The sequence below is a fragment of the Schistocerca piceifrons genome, chromosome X (assembly GCF_021461385.2).
Source record: "Schistocerca piceifrons isolate TAMUIC-IGC-003096 chromosome X, iqSchPice1.1, whole genome shotgun sequence".
NCBI lineage: Eukaryota > Metazoa > Arthropoda > Insecta > Orthoptera > Acrididae > Schistocerca > Schistocerca piceifrons.
Window position 1 is genome coordinate 149,675,236 of NC_060149.1, and position 22,323 is coordinate 149,697,558.

General features: G+C 43.6%; 1 protein-coding gene across 1 annotated transcript in view; it reads left to right on the plus strand.

Annotated features, from left to right (window-relative positions):
* Nucleotides 1-5,417: 5,417 nt before the first annotated feature.
* LOC124722899 (trimethyllysine dioxygenase, mitochondrial) overlaps nt 5,418-22,323 on the plus strand; it is a 488,590-nt gene continuing 471,684 nt past the window's right edge. The window contains exon 1 of the mRNA XM_047248039.1: nt 5,418-5,515. Coding sequence (XP_047103995.1) covers nt 5,513-5,515 — 3 coding nt within the window. The 5' untranslated portion in view covers nt 5,418-5,512. The remainder of the gene's footprint in view (nt 5,516-22,323) is intronic.

A 22,323-nucleotide genomic window follows, 5' to 3' on the forward strand; every position in this document is an offset into this window, starting at 1 on the left:
TCTTTTAAGTGGGATGACCATAGCGTCTTATACAGAGAAACTCCTGGAAGTTGCGTCCATACCTACCCTCACTCAGTTTTCTTGGTTTATGGATAACAAGGAACCTGTACTGAGTGTGATTCCAACGATCTCCACATATTTGTTTACAAATTTATTGAATGACATATCGGTCCATACATGAGCTTGGAAAATGTGCTTTAAATGCAAATTGTCTTGTTTGAAGGCTATAATGAGGTTTTCATTATCCCTCACCAACTGTTTTGGGATTCTGGAATATGTCTGACTCAAATAAAGTACATCAACACCCATATGAAGACCAAAACAGAAATAACGTAGAATTTGATTGTGCTTTCGCCACAGCAACATAATCAAATATGAACACATGCTTGTCTTTACTTTTTCTGCTGGAGGGATTTTGCTTTTTTTGACTGAATGTCGTGTATGTTACACCATCAGCACCTTGTGGTATCTTTTGCAGCAACTGATACTCGCGCTGAATTGCAGTTTTTGAGAACACACATACATGTTCAAATCAGACTCCGTCAGGGTGCGTTAACAGTGACATGAGCAGATTTGTCTTGCCACAACTGGATGGACCTACAAAAAATGGTTCAAATGGCTCTGAGCACTATGGGACTCAACTGCTGAGGTCATTAGTCCCCTAGAACTTAGAACTAGTTAAACCTAACTAACCTAAGGACATCACAAACATCCATGCCCGAGGCAGGATTCGAACCTGCGACCGTAGCGGTCTTGCGGTTCCAGACTGCAGCGCCTTTAACCGCACGGCCACTTCGGCCGGCTGATGGACCTACAGTTATCACTTGTATATTATCAGGGAAGAGTATCCTCTTCTTCTTCTGTTTCTTCTGGTCTTCTTCCACACAGGACCAGTCGCTTACAAGAACGTCCTGATGTGAAACTTCCTGGCAGATTAAACCTGTGTGCCGGGCCGAGTCTCGAAGTTGAGACCTTTGCCTTTTACAAGCAAGTGCTTTACCATCTGAGCTACCCAAGCACGACTCATGTCCTGTCCTCACAGTCTTAATTGCACCAGTATCTTGTCTCCTACCTTCCAAAGTTTCTCCTACCTTCCAGGAAGTTTCATATCAGCGCACACTCCGCTGCAGTGTGAAAATGTCATTTTGGAAAGGTCTGATGCTTCACACACCCTTCCATGATACCGACTATATCAGGTATTGGCGTGCAGTGGGCTTTTATAGAAAAAAAAAAACATTATGTCGTCAACTAAGCTATACACCTGAAAGTGTTGTCTATCATATAGTTTAACAATGACATCAGATGTTGATATGATTCCAGAGCTTGCTGCTAGTGCAATAGCATCGAAATTGCAGAGCACAGTTACATTATTATAATTATTATGAGGGGTACAGCAAAAATAAAATACAGTTTGTGGTAGTATACATACTCAAATGGTTCAAATGGCTCTGAGCACTATGGGACTTAATTTCTGAGGTCATCAGTCCCCTAGAACTTAGAACTACTTAAACCTAACTAACACACATCCATGTCCGAGGCAGGATTCGAACCTGCGGCCGTAACGATCGCACAGTTATAGACTGTAGTGCCTAGAACCGCTCGGTCACTCCGGCCGGCTGTACATACTCTTTATTATACAGTAATCATACACTGGATGCAATACACCTGAAAAAAAAATCAACAGGTTCTTTCTTCACCTTCACCATTGTACAGAAATTACCAAATGAAGTTTTCTTGTAGGCGTGGAATTCAGCTCGAATTTCTCTCAAACTTACTGATTTTCCCTTAGTTTTTTTCGGCACTATTGATATACTGTTGTAAATTGTCAGCATGCACACATCCACTCAGAGTTAGTCTACAATGTCTTTACATGCACTTTGAACGTAAGGCAGCCATCCACTCAGTCTTGCCAGCAAAATGGATAGCATCATCCATAGACCAAACAAATTTCTAACGATAGAGTACTGTAAACAAATGGACCGACCACCTGATCTCAGCATGACTGCAGTGCCATCGAACTGCGATGTTACTGACAATGTCAGGCCACCACAGCAAATCTCCAGGGGAGGGCGAGACGGATCATACACTGTGTTCTCTGCCTTACACAGTTCATCTCATTCTGACCCCATAAACCTCACTTTAACACCTCTCGGTACATTTTCAATCTCTAGCACAACACGCCAGTCATTGGTGGTGGTTCTGACCACTATGGGACTTAACATCTGAGGTCATCAGTCCCATAGAACTTAGAACTACTTAAACCTAACTAACCCAAGAACATCACGCACACCCATGCCCGAGGCAGGATTCGATCCTGCGACCGTAGCGGTCGCGCGGTTCCAGACTGAAGCGCCTAGGAACGCTCGGCCGCTCTGGCCGGCACGCCAGCCATTGTCCACTGATTCTTTTATACCAATATTTAAGCGTTCTGGGGCGCTGGCTGTTACATTATAACTTGAACTGAATAGCGTTAGAGCACCGAAAGGAAGTGACAGTTTCATATCCATCACATCTACACCCTGTCCTTGCAGTAGCACCGTAATGTTCTGGGATGGCGTATATGTTAGAGACCAGTACTGACCTGTGCCATGTGGAGGAGGACCATCAGCACACTTCTTTAGAGTTTTAGGGACTGGCTGGGTGTCTTCGTTACACAAATCGATGAGAGGTATCGGTAACAGCAACTCATTGTCCTGCTCCAACATGCTAACCAGGTGCAGATCTTTATAGGCCTGATGTCACTGCAGGTCCCAACAAGTTGCTAGATACCACTGCTGCTGGTCTGGACACAGCGGAGGGCGCTGCAGGTTCTGACAACCTGGTGGGTGCTGCTGCTGGTCCGACATGCCATAGTCCACTGAACAAAGAAGTAGAAGAAACAATAAGCATCTACAGCCAAAGACATGGAGTTGAACAGAGAACCGCTACTTGCAATAATAGTAGCAAAGACATGCAATGAGTACTTACTCTTCCGCTTCTCTGTGAGATGGAGGCAGATAAGGATCTTGGCTAGTACTACTCCACTGAGAGACTGGTGGACTGCCCCATTTGCCTTATATCACCCCCGCTGTCACAATAATGTGATCAGATGTAGCATTCCCGCATCCCTGTTGGCCCACTCCAATTTTCAGGTGAGATGGCGAGGGAATGCTACTTTCCTATTGGTTCCCGAGTAGGAGCAAATCCCACTTCAAGCACCCTCTGTGGCAGTTTTGTGAACTAGCTCAGTCAGTCTGGGATTTTTTATTAAGAACACACATTTGTCTCTTAGACGTATTGACAGGACATTTCAGAAAAAGTAGACAGTTCCAGCACATACAGCCATCTGCCCAGGTTGCAAAATGCATCTTCAACCCATCATGATGGATCACCATTACTTGCTGAAAAGTACTGTTCTTACACTCATCCATTATCTCTCCTTTCCAATTCTCATGTAGGGAACAATGGATGAAGTCCACAGCTGTGTGCTTGCATGTAGTACACCTATTAAAATCCTCCCTGGTCGTCACCAGCATCTCCTCAGTTGTACACATTCTGAACACATTCTGAACAAGATGACTAAACCAGAGGAAATGACCACCCTGCCTCTTGCTCTTTGGAAGACTGAATGGAATTTTCATGAAACGTTTACAGTTCCAGCACAAGCATCTATCAGCATGAGTTGCGAAATGTAGCTTCAATCCATCCTGGTGCATCCTCATTATTTGATGAAACATATTCTTATTAGTACACTCATCCAATATCTGCAATTTTGAAGCATTGTGCAGTGAACTATGGATGCAGTCCTCAACTACATGATTACAACTAATATAGCTGTTGAACTCTTCCCTGTCTGACATCAACATCTCTTCCACTGAACACGTCACACAAAGTAAAGACTTACATCTGCCGTATCCGGCAGCTCAGTGCAGACTCACTAGTGGAGGAGGAGAGGGAACACAAGGGAGGGGGAAATGGGGCAGGGGAGGGATGGTGGAGACGAACAGCGCCCTCTGGTGGATTTAATGCAAAGTAGCTCAATCGATCCAAACTCGTCGAAGTGAACACACACACATCTCTGAGTTAGGTTACTGGAGGTAGCCCAGTTGAACTATAAATAAATAAATTAATTAAATACCCTACTTTCCTCTCCAGCACAGAACTACCAAAAAATAAATAAAGCATACTAACCTAACCCAACGTAAGCTAACCTTCCTCTCTGGCAGCTGGACTAGGACTGACTGTTTCCCCAACATTTGCAGAGGATGTCATAGGAAGGGTGGTGGAGTTAGGTTAGTGGTGATAGCCCAATTGCCCTACGTCCTGCCAAAATTTCTCGCCATCTCCAGGGGGTGAAGGGGGTGTGACGTCCATTTTGAATAAATTATCTGTCCTAGAGACCCCCTAGCCCCACTGCTCCCATTTTGTTGGACTTCGTGGCAAACTATCCCAGGCTTACATATCAGCAAGATCATGCCCGCCTGCATACGGCGAGATTTTCTACTGCTTTTTTTCGTGCGTGCCAAACCCTACCTTTGCCAGTAAAGTCGCAAGATCTCTCTTTGGTTGAGAACGTTTGGAGCATTATAGGCAGAGCCCTCCAATCATCTCGAGATTTTGACGATCTAAAGCGCCAATTGGACAGAATTTGGCACGATATCCCTCAGGAGGACATCCAACAACTTTATCAATGAATGCCAAACTGAATAACTGCCTGCATAAGGGCCAGAGGCAGACCAGTGAGTTGTTGACTTCCTCAATTTGTGAAACTCCCTCTCTTGAATAAACCAGCCAGTTTTTCTAAAATTGTAATCGGCTGTTTTGTTAGTACATGGTCATCACATCTACCGATTTCCGCCCCATTCGGATAATTCCTTCGTGGCGAGTCATCTTTTAGTCTTCTAGGAAGCAATGACTGCTTCAAGGGATTAGCCGAGCGGTCTAAGGCGCTGCAGTCATGGACTGTGCGGCTGGTCCCGGCGGAGGTTCGAGTCCTCCCTCGGGCATGGGTGTGTGTGTGTGTGTTTGTCATTAGGATAATTTAGGTTAAGTAGTGTGTAAGCTTAGGGACTGATGACCTTAGCAGTTAAGACCCATAAGATTTCACACACATTAGAAGATTTTTTTGGACTGCTGCAAAACTCACGGCTATACGGCCAACTGTTTGCGACTTTGTTATCTATTCTGTTAAGAGTCCTGTTCATTCACAGAAACGATTTGCTACAGTAATTATTGCTTTTTAACTTTCGTTAAGAGAGGTACGATTTTTGTGCTGCAGTTCATTATACGCCGGGAATATTTTCTGTTTGGCGTTAAGCAATAAAAGTAGGCAGTGGGAACAGAAGCGTTATCACGTATGTGAGAATGTTCCTGACGCTGTGCAGCGGACTTCTGACAACAGCAGACGTAGATTATTCTCAGTGGCCGTTATCAGCTTATGTAAACATTCGTCCCGCCTGCTCTATGCTGCGCGTCTGCTGGGCAGTCGACACCGCACACGTGAGTGAGGTTTCATCATACACAAATCAGGGCAATGGTGAGTAGTGGACACATTTAATGAAATACGATGCTGTTGTTAAACACAATCAACTGTCAAGTAATACTACCGTTTGCCGGCCGGGGTGGCCGAGCGGTTCTAGGCGCTACAGTCTGGAACCGCGCGACCGCTACGGTCGCAGGTTCGAATCCTGCCTCGGGCATGGATGTGTGTGATGTCGTTAGGTTAGTTAGGTTTAAGTAGTTCTAAGTTCTAGGGGACTGATGACCTTAGAAGTTAAGTCCCATAGTGCTCAGAGCCATTTGAACCATTTTTGAATACTACCGTTTCAAGAATGTATGTGGAGCACCATGAGACATTTTGAATTCTATGGTATCTCAAAAGGTATATACATGACGTCTACACACACAAGGTGTTCGGAAACGCCCGTTACGGACTTTTAGGTCTTGTATCTTGTAGAGGGAAGTGAGTAGATAATATTTTTTTTAATAGGAACCCATGTCGGCAGACATTTGAAATCATGTTTAATAGGTAGGTATGCAACAGGGTAATCATGGTAGGGGGAAGGGGGGGGCTGGTGGTTACGTCGGACCAGGTGATGTCATTTGACGTCTGTCCTACCTCTCTCATCTGGTTCGAGCCTCATTCAGGTGTCTGTGAGTGTTGGAGCCACATGGTTGAGCATATGTTTGCAAAATACACCGACATGATTCTTCTGAATGGCGAAGCTCGCGGTAATCGAAGAGCTGCTCGTCGCCTTTACCAAGATCGTTCTCCACAACGTCCGACTCCATCGCATGCCCTTTTTGCAACGGCTTCGAGAAAGGGTACCTTCACCGTCAGCAGGCGTGACTGCGTTGCTCCAAGGAGACAACGCACACCCCAGTTGGAATAGGCTCTACTTCATCACATTGAAGATAACCCGTCAACGAGTATACGAGCTACTTTTTGCCTATTAATAAGTGAAGCCGTAAAACAAGTCATGTACTGGTCACGCCTAATAAATGGCTCTGAGCACTATGGGACTTAACTTCTGAGGTCATCAGTCCCCTAAAACTTAGAACTACTTAAACCTAACTAATCTAAGGACATCACACGTCTAATAAATTACTTGTAAAAGGGGTCGCGTTACCAACATGTTTTCAAATGGTTGTAGCACTGAAATACAGGGTGTATAAAAAAAAATCATCCGATTAAAAAAAAAAAAAACTATAATGTTATTTGAGATAAGTGCGTGCACAACGTACTGTTATAAGTTTTGCGCAGCGCGGGTCAGTAATAACTGTTCAGCAAACTTAAACTAACTTACGCTAAGGATAACACACACACACACACACACACACACACACACACACATGTGCCCGAGGGAGGACTCGAGCCGCCCGGTGTGGCCGTGCGGTTCTAGGCGCTTCAGTCTAGAACCGCGTGACCGCTACGGTCGCAGGTTCGAATCCTGCCTCGGGCATGGATGTGTGTGATGTCCTTAGGTTAGTTAGGTTTAAGTAGTTCTAAGTCTAGGGGACTGATGACCACAGATGTTAAGTCCCATAGTGCTCAGAGCCATTTGAACCATTTTTGGAGGACTCGAACCTTAGACGGGGGGTGCCCCGCGTGCCGTGGCAAGGCGCCCCCTAGACTGCGCTGCTACCCCGCGCGGCGTACTAGGTATGGTGTGGATCCTGCTGCATCACATAGCATTAAACGATGGGATGAACAATTTGGAGAAACAGGTTGTCTGTATAAAGGCAAATCGCCGGGCCGTCCCCAAGTGTCTGACACAGACGTCGAACGTATCCGTCATAGTTTCAGAAAAGTGTCCGCAGAAATCCGTTCGCTGTGCAGCTCGACAGCTCAACATGCCCCTGATGGCCGTATGGCGTGTGTTGCGTCGACGTTTACACATGAAGCTATCCAAAATTCAGCTACTGCAAGGTCTTCCTGAAGGTGACAAACAACGTATGGAGTTCTGTAATTTCGTTCTTGGCAAGATGGAGGATGACAGTTTTCTTCCACACTTAGTGTTTAGTGACGAGGCAACATTCCATTCAAATGGAAAGGTGAATCGTCATAATGTGAGAATATGGTGTACGAAACAACCACATGAAGTCGTAAAACGTGAGAAGGACTCTCCAAAGTCTTACGTGTTTTGTGCAGTTTCACGGCAAAAGGTGTACGGTACATTTTTCTTTGCCGAGAACACTGTTACAGTAAGCACGTATCTCGATATGCTTGAGAACTTTTTCACACAGTTGGAGACTTCATTTACCAAGTGAGTGAGGCACGGCCACACTGAAATCTGGAAGTGGGGAATTTTTAAATCAAAGGATTACTGAACGATGTATCGGTCGCACTGGACAAAATGATTCAGCCTTACTCGCCTCCAAGGTCACCGGACCTGACGGTATGTGATTATTTCTTGTGGGGGTTTATAAATGACTGTTTATGTGCCTCCGTTACCAACAACAATGAATGAACTGAGACATCGCATAACACTAGCTGTGGAAGCTGTAACTCAAGACATGCTCGTTGCACTGTGAGAGCAATTTGAATACCGCATTGACATATGTCATGCATCTCAAGGGAGCATGTTGAACACCTACGAAAAGGCATGAAAAACATTTTCGAGTTCATCAAAAAAACAAAATTCGTTGTATATGTTTATTTGTTTCAGAAATATAGACGTGCCAAATCGGATTATTATTACAGATACATCCTGTATTATCTACTCACTCGCCTCTACAAGTCCTAGAAGTTTGTAACGGGAATTTCCGAGCACCCTGTGTATCAAACGAAACACTGTACAGTGCGTGAGGTAGGGTATATAGCACTAGTATTATCGATTTTTCCCTATCTCATTCGCGTATTGAGTGAGGGAAATGACAGTCTATATGCCTCTGTATGCGCCCTAAAACTCGTCCCAGTTGCACACCTGTTACATCACAGCTTTCGGGACTTAAGGGACGCTGGCCCCGAATCGAATCTGCGTGGCGGATCAACGGATAGTGGTCCGTGTGCCGGTCAGCCTGGATGTAATATTCAGGTTGTTTCCCACATACCACTAGGTGAATACCGGGCTGGTAGCCACGTTCCACCTCAGATACAAGCTACGCAAACATTTAGAACACTTTCTCAATTTGCACACACAATTTCATCTATATGCCGACAGATTTGGTACACAGCTTCTGCCCTGGGGGGGGGGGGGGGGGGGGGGTGGAGGGAGGGGGGAGTTGAAAGGAGACAGATGACCTTAGCCGTATGGAATTATTTAAAAGCAGTCTTGATCGCAGTCGATGTTAACTTCTTAATTACGGGCCTTCCTCAGAGTTTGCATTGTAATAACAAAAGTAACAGTGCTATATTACATAGAGAAGCCAATGTTATAAAAGTTTACTCTAAACCGTTGTATCATTACCCATGTGGATGACGGCAATGGCGCCTGACCCGCTGTGGATGCCTCAGTCACTGTAACTGGTGCTGATAGCTAAGCAGCCATGAGTTATATAGGGTAGAGAGAGGGCGATCCAGAGCTTAAGGCATCGCTGTCAGCCAAGGGAGAACGACTTACATATCATTTGAGTCTTCATTATTAAATATTTATCTTTTAAATTTAATTAATCAAGAAACGAGTTTATATTCATTTATGGCTCATAATGTGTGTTACAACTAGCCTCATAAACTGCATGACAATGTAGTGTAATTCGTTAAGTGAGGTCCAGAGCGTCGTCTGGATGAAATAATTAGCACTATAAGATTGTTAGCTACTGCTATTTATTGGTAATGAAACCAAATGCATGACGTATTAATATGAAAATGATACATATTGACTTATTTGTATGAGTAGTCAGTTACTTAAAGTCTTCGAAAAGTCACTAGAAAGAACTAAATACATCGTTGTATATGTGTGCCATCTCTTGCTGCCCGTAATAATGTATTAGGACGCCGTTTCCATGGAGACGTCCAGGTTTATGTGTCTGTCAGTTATCAAAAATGTACTTGACACTTGTATAACACTGGAGGCCGGTATCACTCACCAAAGATAAAAGAGGTGTTGTTTACAGAAGTCGCGCCAGTTTAGCCACATTATGTTGTCGTAAAAAAAAAATGTCTGTGAAATCTTATGGGACTTAACTGCTAAGGTCATCAGTCCCTAAGCTTACACACTACTTAACCTAAATTATCTTAACGACAAACACAGACCCCCATGCCCGAGGGAGGACTCGAACCTCCGCCGGGACCAGCCGCACAGTCCATGACTGCAGCGCCTTAGACCGCTCAGCTAATCCCGCGCGGCTATGTTGTTGTAGATAATCTGAAATACATCACTGTTCACAAGAGGAAACGATTCGTTGCAAATAATTTAGAAACATCTGGAGATTAGAATAAAAATATATCTTAAGAAGAACAGTAAAATTGTGGAAATTATGTATAGGTGTCATTTGTAAAATCGTTAAAATATATCGTTAAAAATAGATCTTAAGAAGAACAGCAAAATTGTGGAAATTATGTATATGTATTAGCTATTCGGTTTCTTTGAAAACTTACTCAGCACAGCACAGCATCTCTCTTACTTTTTCCTCATGATCCCTGCACAAAATATATGGCGGTGTCAACAAAGTGTCGCTCCGTCTTCCTCGAATACAAGTTCTCTAAATTTACCCGTCAGACTTTCACGAAAACTACTCCGTCTTTATTTCTAGGATTCCCATTTCATCTCCTCGAGAATTTCTCTTACACTTTCGTGTTGGCTTTATGAAACCGTTACGATCCTGCTAGAGCGTCTCTGAATTCGTCTGATGTATGTTTTCATTACTTGATATGGGCTACAAACATTAGAACATTTCTCTAAAATTCGTTATACTAGCGTATTGTATATGATTTCCTTTATAGACCCCTTGGATTTCCCAGAATCCGTTGATCTAACCAGTCTTCCATTCGCCTTCCCTAACACCGGCGTTACGTGGTCATCCCTTTTATATCTCTTCTTATGTTACCCATAAATACTTATAAGACGTGACGTGCTCAAGATATTTACAACTAACCTTGTAATCAATACTATCACGTTCTATTTCTTCGCTATCATTTAACATTTACCATTCCCTTCTTTCACTGAATTTCGGGAACGCTCTATTCATGTGAGCCATTTACATTGCGTGAGACAGTGAAAAACAGAAACTAAATTGCGTGCAAATGTGGAAACTAACTTATTAAAAGTTGTCGTTTTAGTTGCTTGCTAATGAAAGTGATTTTTGAAATTATTTGAAGTATGGTTAGTTGCACTATGAGAAATTTTATTTAAAATCTTGCAGTCTTGTAACATGACGTACCTATGTAAACGCTAATAGTAGCTTGCGTTAGTATCATAGGTACTCAGTGCGAATCCCAGTATCAGCAAAAAGTATTTAATCGCCACTATCAGGTGTGGATGTGGGAGAGTGATGACGGTGTATTACAGCTACATCTACATGATTACTCTGTAATTTGCAATTAAGAGCCTGGCAGAGGGTTCTTCGAACCACCTTCAGACTACTTCCTTACCGTCCCATTCTCGAACAGCGCGGGGAATATGATCACTTAAATCATTCCATGCGAGATCTGATTTTCCTTATTTTAATATGATGATCATTTCTCCTTATGTAGGTGAAAAAAAAACATTACGAGAAGAAAGTTGGTGACAAAAATTTCAGAAGAAGGTCCTGCGGCAACGAGAAACGCCTTTGTTTTTAAGACAGCAACTTCGATTTGTGTATCATATCCATGGCATTCTCTCCCTTATTTCGCGATAATACAAAACGAGCTTCTCTTCTCTGAACTTTTTCGATGTCATCTGCCAGTCCTATCTGATGCGGATCCCACACCGCACAGAAATACTCCAGAAGAGAGCGGACAAGCGTAATGTAAGCAGTCCCTGTAGTAGACCTATTACGGTTTCTAAGTGTTCTGCCAATAAATTGCAGGTTTTGGTTTGCTTTCTCACAACATTATATATGTGATCGTTCCAATTTAAGTTAATCGTAATTGTAATCCCTAAGCATTTAATTGAGTTTACAGCCTTTAAATTTGTGTAATTTATCGTGTAATCGTAATTCATTTTAGTACTCATGTGGATGCCCTCACAATTTTCGTTACTCAGAGTCAATTTCCACATTTTCCACCATACACATATCTTTTCTAAATCATATTGCACTTTGTTCTGATAACTTGATGACTTTAAAAGACGGTAAATGACAGTATCATCTGCAAAAAACAACTAAGAGGGCTGTTCAGATTATTTCCTAGATCGTTTATGTAGATCAAGAACAGCAAAGGGCGTATAACGCTTCCTTGGTGAACACCAAAATTACTTCTGTTTCACTCGATGACTCTCCGTCATTTATTACTTTTCTGACTGGGAGTCACATTACATTTTATAAATACCAGAATCTAGAACAACGTACTGATTTAAGTTAAAAATGTCTGCGGCATATCGTAGGGTGATAGTTTTGACGGTGATCTGTCAGTCGGATGGAGACTTGGAGCTCCGTTGCCCTAATGCACTTATAGACAATTAGTCTGTGTCCTGACACTGGGCTTGGTCCTGAACCATTAGCACAGTGGAGTCGCATTCTGGAGATATGCGGTTCAAATCCCGCTCAGACATAGTGATTTAGTTTTTCTGTGCTTTCTCTTATGGCAAATATCGAGATTTTTTTTTAAAAAAAGAGTTCACTGTATATTTCATTCCCCGTTAGTATCAACCTCTGTCTCTGCCCCGTTTCTAATGACCCATATCGACAAGGGACCACAAATCACAATCTTCTTTCTTTTCGTCCACTGCTTTCCTTTAGAAAATAATATGTAACAACAAACAACAAATGATGTGAAAAATTTTGACAGTTACCTGCGCGACACGCGTTGGACACACTACCTTAGTATTTCTGTAATCTACGAACACCCACGAATATGGGACGCAACGTATTGGTTGTAACTAATGACCAATTAAACATTTTTATATGATAACGAATCGATTCTGAGTCTTCTCGCTGTTCCCGATTTCAAATATCTAAGGAAGAGCGAAGGTTATTTTTGATAGGAAGGAAATTTCGGATTAATAACGTCAGACTCACTGAGCGAAATGGCGCTGTGCGGTTCCAATTCCTGATGAACCAATTCGCTTTTGGGGAAAGGGTGGTTCCAGTTTATGATGAACCATTCCGATTTAGGTTCTCTGTGGTTTGCTAATTCGATCAAGTTGAATACCGAGATGGGTTCTTTGAAAAGGGTGCTGCCGATTTCCTTTCGCATCGTTACCCTATTTAATTTTCCTTGTGGCTTTCCTCAGACAGCGAGGCGTGGAACGGACCTCTATAGACATTCCTACACTGGAGTCGCCGCCAGAATGATTATCGCAAGACTTTGGACTACCGCAGCGGCTGACGTTGTGGCCACACCTCTCGAACGAGAAATAAAGGCACAACTGCCCGAAAAAAAAAATGGCTCTGAGCACTATGGGACTTAACATCTATGGTCATCAGTCCCCTAGATCTTAGAACTACTTAAACCTAGCTAACCCAAGGACATCACACAATACCCAGTCATCACGAGGCAGAGAGAATCCCTGACCCCCGCCGGGAATCGAACCCGGGCGCGGGAAGCGAGAACGCTACCGCACGACCACGAACTGCGGACACACAACTGCCCGACGCTCAGCTGTTATTGTGTACGTTCGATGAACGTTGTTGCCCTCACAATCCGAGGTCGCGCTCCGTCTCTAGAGACCTCGTCGTGGACGATACATTAAACCCTAATCTTCCTTCCTTCATACTACGAGAGCTCATGTGGTGTCTGTGCATTTCGAGATTAATCAGTACCTGAAAGTACCTGCTCATTTTTATATTTCCTGGGTAACTGATCTACAGGGATTGAGCTGATGATCTAAATTCAAGTCTGTAGATCAAGTATGTCAACAGCCCTATGCGAACTTATTAATTAGAGCCATATGAGTTCACTTACCATGACTGAAAGCTCGTCAGGAATTTCAATCGTTCCTAGGAATGGTCTGCATCTACATACATACACCGCAAGCCACCCCATGATGCGTCGCGGAGCGCAGCCTGTACCACTACTAGTCATTTCATTTTCTGTTCCACTCGCAAATACAGCGATGTAAAAACGACCCCAGTACAAACCCTAATCTCTCTAATCTCTCATTTATCTTCATGGTCCTTAGGTGAAATGTACATTGGCGGCAGTCAGCCTCAAATACCGGTTCTCTAAATTTTCACAATAGTGCTTCTCGAAAAGAACGTTGCCTTTCCTTCAATGATTCCCATTCAGTGATGTAGGTGGGAGATCCCGGGTTCGAGTCCCGGTCGGAGCACACATTTTCCCAACGATGTATATCAACGCTTGTTTGCAGCTAGGGTGTCGATTTAATTATCATCTCGGTAATACTTGCGTGTTGCTCGAACCTACTGGCAACAAATCTAGCAGCCCGTCTCTGAACTGCTTTGATGTCTTCCTTTAATCCGACCTGGTGATGATCTGAAACGGTACTTAACAATGGGTCGCACTAGTTTGCTATACCCCGTCTCCTTTACAGATGAACCACACCTTCCTAAAAGTCCTCCAATAAACCGAAGTCGACCATTCGCCTTTCCTACTAAAGTCCTTACATCCACATTCCGTTTCGTATGGATTTGCAACATTACGCCTAGATAGATAGCAGCGCATAACCAATACTGTATTCGAACATTATGGGTTTACTTTTCCTATTCATATACAGTAGCTTACATTTGCCTACATTTAGAGCTAGCTGCCATTTAGCACACCAACTAGACATTTTGTCTAAGTAGTCATGTACTCTCCTACAGTTACTGAACGACGTCACCTTCCCATACACAACAGCATCCTCAGCAAAAAGCCGTAGACAACTGCTTACTCTGTCTGACAGATCATTTAGATATATAGAAAATAACAGTGGTCCTGTCACATTTCCATGGGATACTCCTGATGATACCCTTGTCTCTGATGAACATTCGCCATTGAGGCAACTTACTGGGTTCTGTTACTTCAGAAGTCTTTGAGCACTCACGTACCTGGGAACCTATTCCGTATGCTTATACCCTCGTCGACAGTTACTATATCTCTTCTTCTTTTTTTTTCAACTATTGACGAAAATATCACGCCACATTATAGTATTACGAAACAAGGGGAGTACATAGATGCCGGCCGGAGTAGCCGAGCGGTTCTAGGCACTACAGTCTGGAACCGCGCGACCGCTGCGGTCGCAGGTTCGAATCCTGTCTCGGGCATGGATGTGTGTGATGTCCCTAGGTTAGTTAGGTTTAAGTAGTTCTAAGTCCTAGGGGACTGATGACCTCAGAAGTTAAGTCGCATGGTGCTCAGAGCCATTTGAACCATTTGAAGTACATAGAATTGGAGCCCTGCTTATGAATGAAATAAATAAAAAAACACGTAAAATTCTCACAGTGCCTGGCCATATACTCGCAGGACGAAACATTAATCTTAGCTGTCGACGAATTTCAGCATGGTTGCCTCATCGCTCAGAGAATGTGAGGGATCCGATCATGAAAGACACACCGACGCTGAGAAATTATGCACAAATAAAAAGAAAAGGTTGGCAAACGAATAAGTGGCGCGAGCATGTCATATCTTCTTACTGGTTAAAAATTTCATTTAGTGACGCATCATAAATTCGAAAGCATGGCTTCATGGCGTATACTGATAAAATTCTCTCGAACTTCCAGCCGCGTCAAGTGATTAAAAAGCTACGAGCTTTCCGCTGAATGCATAACGTCTCTTTACAGGGAGGGAGCGTTGCGCAGCATTAAACTCCTGCGAAAGCTGCGCGTTAAGAAGGCTAATTTGTTAAGCTTAGCGTCCTCCCTGCAAAGCCGTGAGCCATCGTATCGACACTGCTGTGGCCAGATGAATAGTTCGTGCTGTCAGCTTCACCCTGCTGCGAGAGAGGGTACATTACACTGGAAATTAGTTGAATACAAACGGCCGCGATCTTATGGCCACGCACATGCAGCTAACAGTCACATTCAGCTTTAGAGGGGGACTAAACTGATGCAGTGACAGTAGCTCAAAAGATGACATCGTCGAGGTAAACCACGGAAAGGCAGGAAGGGAAATTCAGTCAGTTTTTACAAGAACAGCAATATGAGGCAAAACAGAAAACAACAGGACGCATCTCTATCAACATGTCGGCGAGATACAGCGACGCAGGTACTGTTTCAGCTCTTAATAGGAGACATAACTTTGTACTTTCGCTACGGCGTATCCCCTTCGCTGATATACCAAGCGGTGTGGAGCAAACAGTTTGCAAGATTCGCAGTGAAATTGTAGAGAAAAGGGCTGCATTATTTCAAAAGCAAACCCGCCAACTCCTTAGCGAGCTCCGCAACGATCCTCTCATCGCAGTGTTGCTAGTTGTCAAGGGCAGTGGAGCAATCATAGTGGATCAAGCCGACTATGGCATGAAGATCCGGCCATTGTTAGAGGAGGAAACGTACCAAAAATTTTCACAGGACCCAATATCCAAAATAATGAGGAAGACGTCGAAGCTTCTCAAGCGGTCATCACTGCAAGATTGTCATTAAATGTCTTCTCCCTCAAACATCTCGGCCACCTACATTTTAAGACCAGCAAAAACTTCATATAAAGGATACATCCCTACCACCTATCGTATGCACCATTGGTTGACAGACTTACAGACTCGCAAAACATCTGGCCAGCCTCCTTACTCGGCACGTTAGTCACTGTGTACACAATAACAACAATAAACCGTCTTCATCACACGAATTAAACGTCTGCGCAGTGCAGAAGGAGATATGATGGTCGGTTTTTTTGTGATCTCATTATACATGCGCATTCTCATCAAAGACTACTGATCTGCCCTCTCAGATCTTTGATGAGACGGTTGTGGATTTATTCAAGCACACTCTGACTCATCACACTTTTTGTGTAGTGGATAATTTTTTAATCAGACTGTCGGCGTCGTGACGGGGAACCTATTAGCTACAGTTATAGGGCACTTTGAGGACGTCTCCCTGGATATGACTCCTGCAAAGCCTAGTTGCTTTTGACGTTACATCAACGACACAGCGTTGTATGGCCTCAGGGACGTGAAAATTTGGAAGACTTGTTGTACCAGATCAACAACATCCATGGGCACATCGATTTTACACTGGATGTAGGGATGGACTGTGCACGGATGAGTCATCGTATCTCTCCAACCCTCCGTCCTGCACGACTCCGATATAGGTCAATTGCCCTATATATAAAACAGCGGAAAATGAAAATTTTGGTGATAAATTCAAAAATAGTCTGTGCTTTGTCCCACACCTTTGATGTTACTGTGGATGTGGGCTGTTGTCCTAAGCATAAACTGTCGGGAAATCAAAAAATCCAAGATCGAACACTGTCATGCTGGTGGAAATAGGTCACTTGTGCTAAATATAGAAATCAAAATGGTAATCCAATATGGCTGACCTGGAATTCTGATGCAGCCCTTCTATAACGTCAGAATCCAAGATGGCGAACCAGCATGGCGGCAGGGCATACTGCCACAGCCCTATGACCTCAGAAACCGGGATGATGGACCAGGGATACTGGTGCAGCCTTACTAAGACGTCAGAATCCAAGTTGGCTGACCTGGAACACTGGCGCAGCTCTATGACGTCAGAATCCAAGATGCTAGGACAAAATGAAGTAAATTGCCTGCTGGACAGTCCTGTAGAGACATGTTTTGCTATTTCTGTCAGTCAGGTCAGTGGTTGTAGGTGTGGAATTCCATACTGCCTGTTCTAAGCTAAACAGTTCCGCTCTGTTGTCACCATGTAAACATTTGCAACCCTCAGTATTAGTCTGGTGGGAAATTCAAAATGAACAACACATGTACCATACAGCATAGTGTTATTTAAATTCAAAATCTGCAAGCCCACTTTTCCCTAAGTCCACATGTGCTATGCTTAAACAATTTCCCCACCCCTATGACGTTACAGCTTACGCAGTTTCCTTCCACACCCCTAACCATAAGTTTAAAATTTTGAGAAAAGTCACTTATCCCAAGTTTACAATGATAGGAAGTCTGCTGGTTGTCAGAAATAGAGCACTTGGCCTAACTTTAAAGCTGAATGGACGTGGATGGATACTATACGGTTATCACTAACATGTTTAATAGGAATAGGAAAGGAAAGGGGGAAGAGCCTTCCATCGCTCCCCCTCCCCCATTCTACTGCCGCTGAGAGCTGTCTGCGTGCTCTGGCTGCATCAGGAAGGCTGGGTATGGTAACGAACAGCTGCCACACCACACTGCGTGGAGAGGGATGTCTGTACGGTAGGCAACACACGTGTTAATCACATCACACTATGACTCCAAAGGCTGGGTAGTGTTGAACTGCAAGCTGCAAGCACCTGACATGATGTGCGCTGCATCTCCAGCTCTCTCTGGCACGAGCAAGGTCTGAAGCATCCTGTGTCGTGTCATACAGTTTGAATGCAAGTGGACATCCCTCGCCTTTTGTCCCATACAGGCTGTGTGCCCCACCATAACTGACGCACTTTATAAGGCGACACAGTTGACAGACACATTCCTAAGGCTACACGATTTTGCACTTAAACACACTCTAAATTTAGAACTGCTCGATTTCTAACCTCTTAGTCGTCTAGAATACGACGCTGTTAACATTTCATTGTAGGAAATCTATTTCCAGCGCCTGAAATACATTCAGCTAGGAAGTCCCATACACAGTGGTTGCAAATTTTGAGAAGGTGAGACTGCTACCTTTTACGCCAAATGGAACATCGTTTCCGTATGACACAAATCATTTATCGTTTTCCTCAGGCACAGATCGTCAACTGTTTACGAAATTCACATCCAATTACGGTACAGAAATTGTGGTATTTTACGTCATTCCCTTGGCGACTGTAAAGGTATGTGACGAAACACCAACATCTTACAAGAGTATGGCCCGTTCCCTTCTTACCCACGGCATTTCAACATGAAGAAACCGTCACCAGTGTCAGATGATAGACCACAGCGTATCCTGTCACCATGATCTGGCGACTGCAGGCGAATAGGGTTCCATAGCATCCGTCTAATGGGGTATGACTCTGTCATCTACATCTACATTTACATCTATATAGGTAGTCTGCAAATCACATTTAAGAGCCTGGCAGAGGGTTCATCAAACCATGCTCACAATAATTCTCCATTATCCCAATCTCGAACAGCGCGTGGAAAAAATGAACAGCTGGATCTTTAAGTCTGAGCTTTGATTTCCTTTATTTTTTATGATGATCGTTTCTCCCTATGTAGATCGGTGTCAACAAAATATTTTCACATTTGGAGGAGAATGTTGGTGATTGAAATTTCGTGAAAAGATTCCACCGCATCAAAAAACGCCTTTGTCCACCTCAAGCCCGTGTATCATGTCAGTGGCGGCACTCTCTCCTCTATTTCGCGATAATACAAAACGTGCTGTTATTCTTTGAACTTTCTCGGTATACTTATTTAATCCCATCTGGTAAGGATCCCACACCGCGCAGCAGTACTTTTACAGAGGACGGACATACGTAGTGTAGGCAGTCTCTTTAGTAGATCTGTTACGTTTTCTAAGTGTCCTGCCAATAAAACGCATTCTTTGGTTTGCCTTCCCCACAACATTTTCTATGTGTTCTTTCCAATTTAAGCTGTTCGTAATTGTAATTCCTAGGTATTTAGTTGAATTTACGGCCTTTAGATTTCACTTATTTATCATGTGACCGAAGTTTGACGGATTCCTATTAGCACTCATGTGGATAACCTCACACTTTTCGTTACTTAGGGTCAACTGTCAATTTTCGCACCATACAGATATCTTTTCCAAATCGTTTTGCAATTTGTTTCAGTCTTCTATGACTACTAGTCGATAAACGACAGCGTCATCTGCAAACAACTTCAGACGGCTACTCAGATTGCCTCCCAAATCGTTTATATAGATAAGGAACAGTAAAGGGTCTACAACACGATCTTGGGGGAACGCCAGAAATCTCTTCTCTTTTACTCGATGACTTTCCGTCAATTACTATGAACTGCGATCTCTCTGACAGGGCATCACAGAATCCAATCACATAACTGAGACTATTTTCCATAAGCACGTAATTTCACTACAAGCCGCTTGTATGGTACAGTTTCAAAAGCCTTTTGAGGATCGAGAAATAAAGAATCAATTTGAAATACCTTGCCAATAGCAATCAACACTTCGTGTGTGAAAAGAGCTAGTTGTGTTTCACAAGAACGATGTTTTCTAAAACTGTGTCAGAATAGTGAAGCAATGAATCACACAGTTTGGCCCAAAGTATTGGCGGCCAGCGCCCTCCACAACCATGCAGGCAAACAGCGGTAAGTGGTACGTCACTCCAGTGAGATGTACCACGTTTCCATTGTGAAACATTAATGCGAGGGCTTAAACAACATTCAGCTGTGACGGGAAGCATAATGAGTTACATCTCACGTAAAAAGCTCGAAGACAGAAGAAATCAGGATTTTTGCAGAAGCACACACTCGTTTTCCCGTCGCCAAAGTACCGTTATTTGATGGTTTGATATGTTTTCACACAAGTGTAACGACACAACGATGTTAGACAGTGAATGTACTAGGAGGAGGTATGAGAGCTAAGACCATCGGTCAGTTTGTTGTAGGATAGATTATGACAGGAACGTTTATTTATCAATGCAAGCACCGCATGGCGAGCTGTGTACGAAGATGGCTGCACAGTCCACGCTGACCGCCGCAAAGTCTCGCATCACAGCCACAACTGTTGCATCATGTGTGTAGTAAGGCAGAAATGTTTTTTCAATTTATTTGAATAACTGTAGGAGACGTCAGCAGATCCCAACATCCGTCGATGTGCTGACACGCGGCCTCCACGGTTGTGTACCAAGCGCATGTTGTAGCAGAGCAGACTTTGGAGGATGGACGCCGCAGTCTATACCTCCTTCGCTAGTGCACGCGATACCAGCAGGCCTCATTCAATGCATCAGGTACTTCTATCTATCCAACGCGCACCGTATTTATATTCCAATGCTGTGACTATCATTCTGCGAAAGCTACAAGGAAGGTTAATAAAACATTCTCGGGTTTCAAGTTGCGTCAAGTGGCTTACTGCCCACGAGCTTTCGGCAGACATCTCCTCTGCCATTGTCAAGTAGATAACTGTCGTGTGGTTGTCACTGCCGTGCTTATATAGCCGCGCCGTCGCTCGTGACGTCACTGGTGCACGGTCCCGCACCATATATGGTAATGTTTTGGGCGCGTGACTGCCGGGACCGCTTCAACTCCCTCAACACCGGATCTCACGCTCTACTCAGCTGCAATCCACCGTCTCTATTGAAGGTGTTGTCAGAAATTCTGATCTCTATGGCCTCGTTTATCACGCTATCCCAGGATCCATCAGTCCATTTGATAATAGACGTCTCATCGAATGCAATTTGGTGTCCGTTTTCCAGAGCATGTTCTGCTACAGCTGACTTTTCGGTATAGCGCAGACGGTAACACCCTTCATGTTCTATGCGGCGCTGTTCAATAGTGCGAACAGTCTGGCCGACATAAAACTGCCCACATCAACACGGTATCTTGTGAATTCCTGGCGTTCTGAGGCCTACATCGTCTTTCACAGATTTCATTAGTTGCCGGATCTTTGCCGGAGGCCTGAAGATTGTGTCTATTTCATGCCCTTCAACAACACGCTTGCATTGGACTTTTTTTGCTGGTCAAGGTCGCGAAGTGTATCAGATGTGACTTTTAAAAGTCTGATACAGCCTTTCACATTACGTCATTGCCTGCAATTAGTTTATACATAACTGTGCCACCCTGCAGACAACTGCACTTAGTTAATTTAGGAGAAGTAAAATGACTTTATGTATAATCTGACTGTTGAAGTGCACTCAAACGAAAGTAGCATAATTCAAACTTCCTATCACAGAATCTCATCCTACTGGAACACAGAATACAGTTCGTTATACTGAACTGCGAATATCCCACATCTCAATATACATAAACGACAGACAATTGTTTCAAGAGATTTCTAAATCATTTGTGGTGAACACCGGTGTTAGCTGGATTGATCCACAGTAACACGACTGAGTCTTATACCGTAGTCAGTTACAAATGTGTTTCTACAGAAAATTTTCTCCCGCGAATTTCTTACGGTACAGTGTTCTGGGATTTAACATCAGTTGCACCAGTTGAGCCTCTGAGCTCAATGTCAGCGTATTATAGCATTACGTAGGGACCTCTCAACACTGTTATCAGTATGTATATGCATAGTCATCAAATGAATGGTGTAAGGAAACAGACTTTCTTATACAGATTCCCACAGTTTCATAGAACAGATGGTTATAGCCAGGCTCCAGAGCGTAATTTCCGATTACATGGTAAGCACTGCATTTTAAGGTAATTGTTAAGTGATTCCACACATAAATTGTAAATATTCACACCCAGCATTTCCGGGGATTTCTAACGAATGATAGTTGAGGAAGTTGAAGATCTGAGTGATATGTGAAATATGTTTGTAATCGACTGGCGGGGTAGAGGTAAATCTACACTGACAGAAAAAAATCGCAGCACCAAGAAGAAGTTGTGCGACATGAACGAAAGCTGGTAGGAGTGTTTCTGCATCTGAAAGATGATGTCTATTCCAGTTTCGTGCCAGTCGAATAAGAATGGCGCCAGTAGCGTGACTATGACGATGCAGATCAAGTTTACTTTAAACACACGCTGTAACGCCGCGAGCGTGAGTTACCTTTGAGGCCGGACGTGGTGAGTTGATGTTAATTACGAATGCCTTTAAGGGGACAAA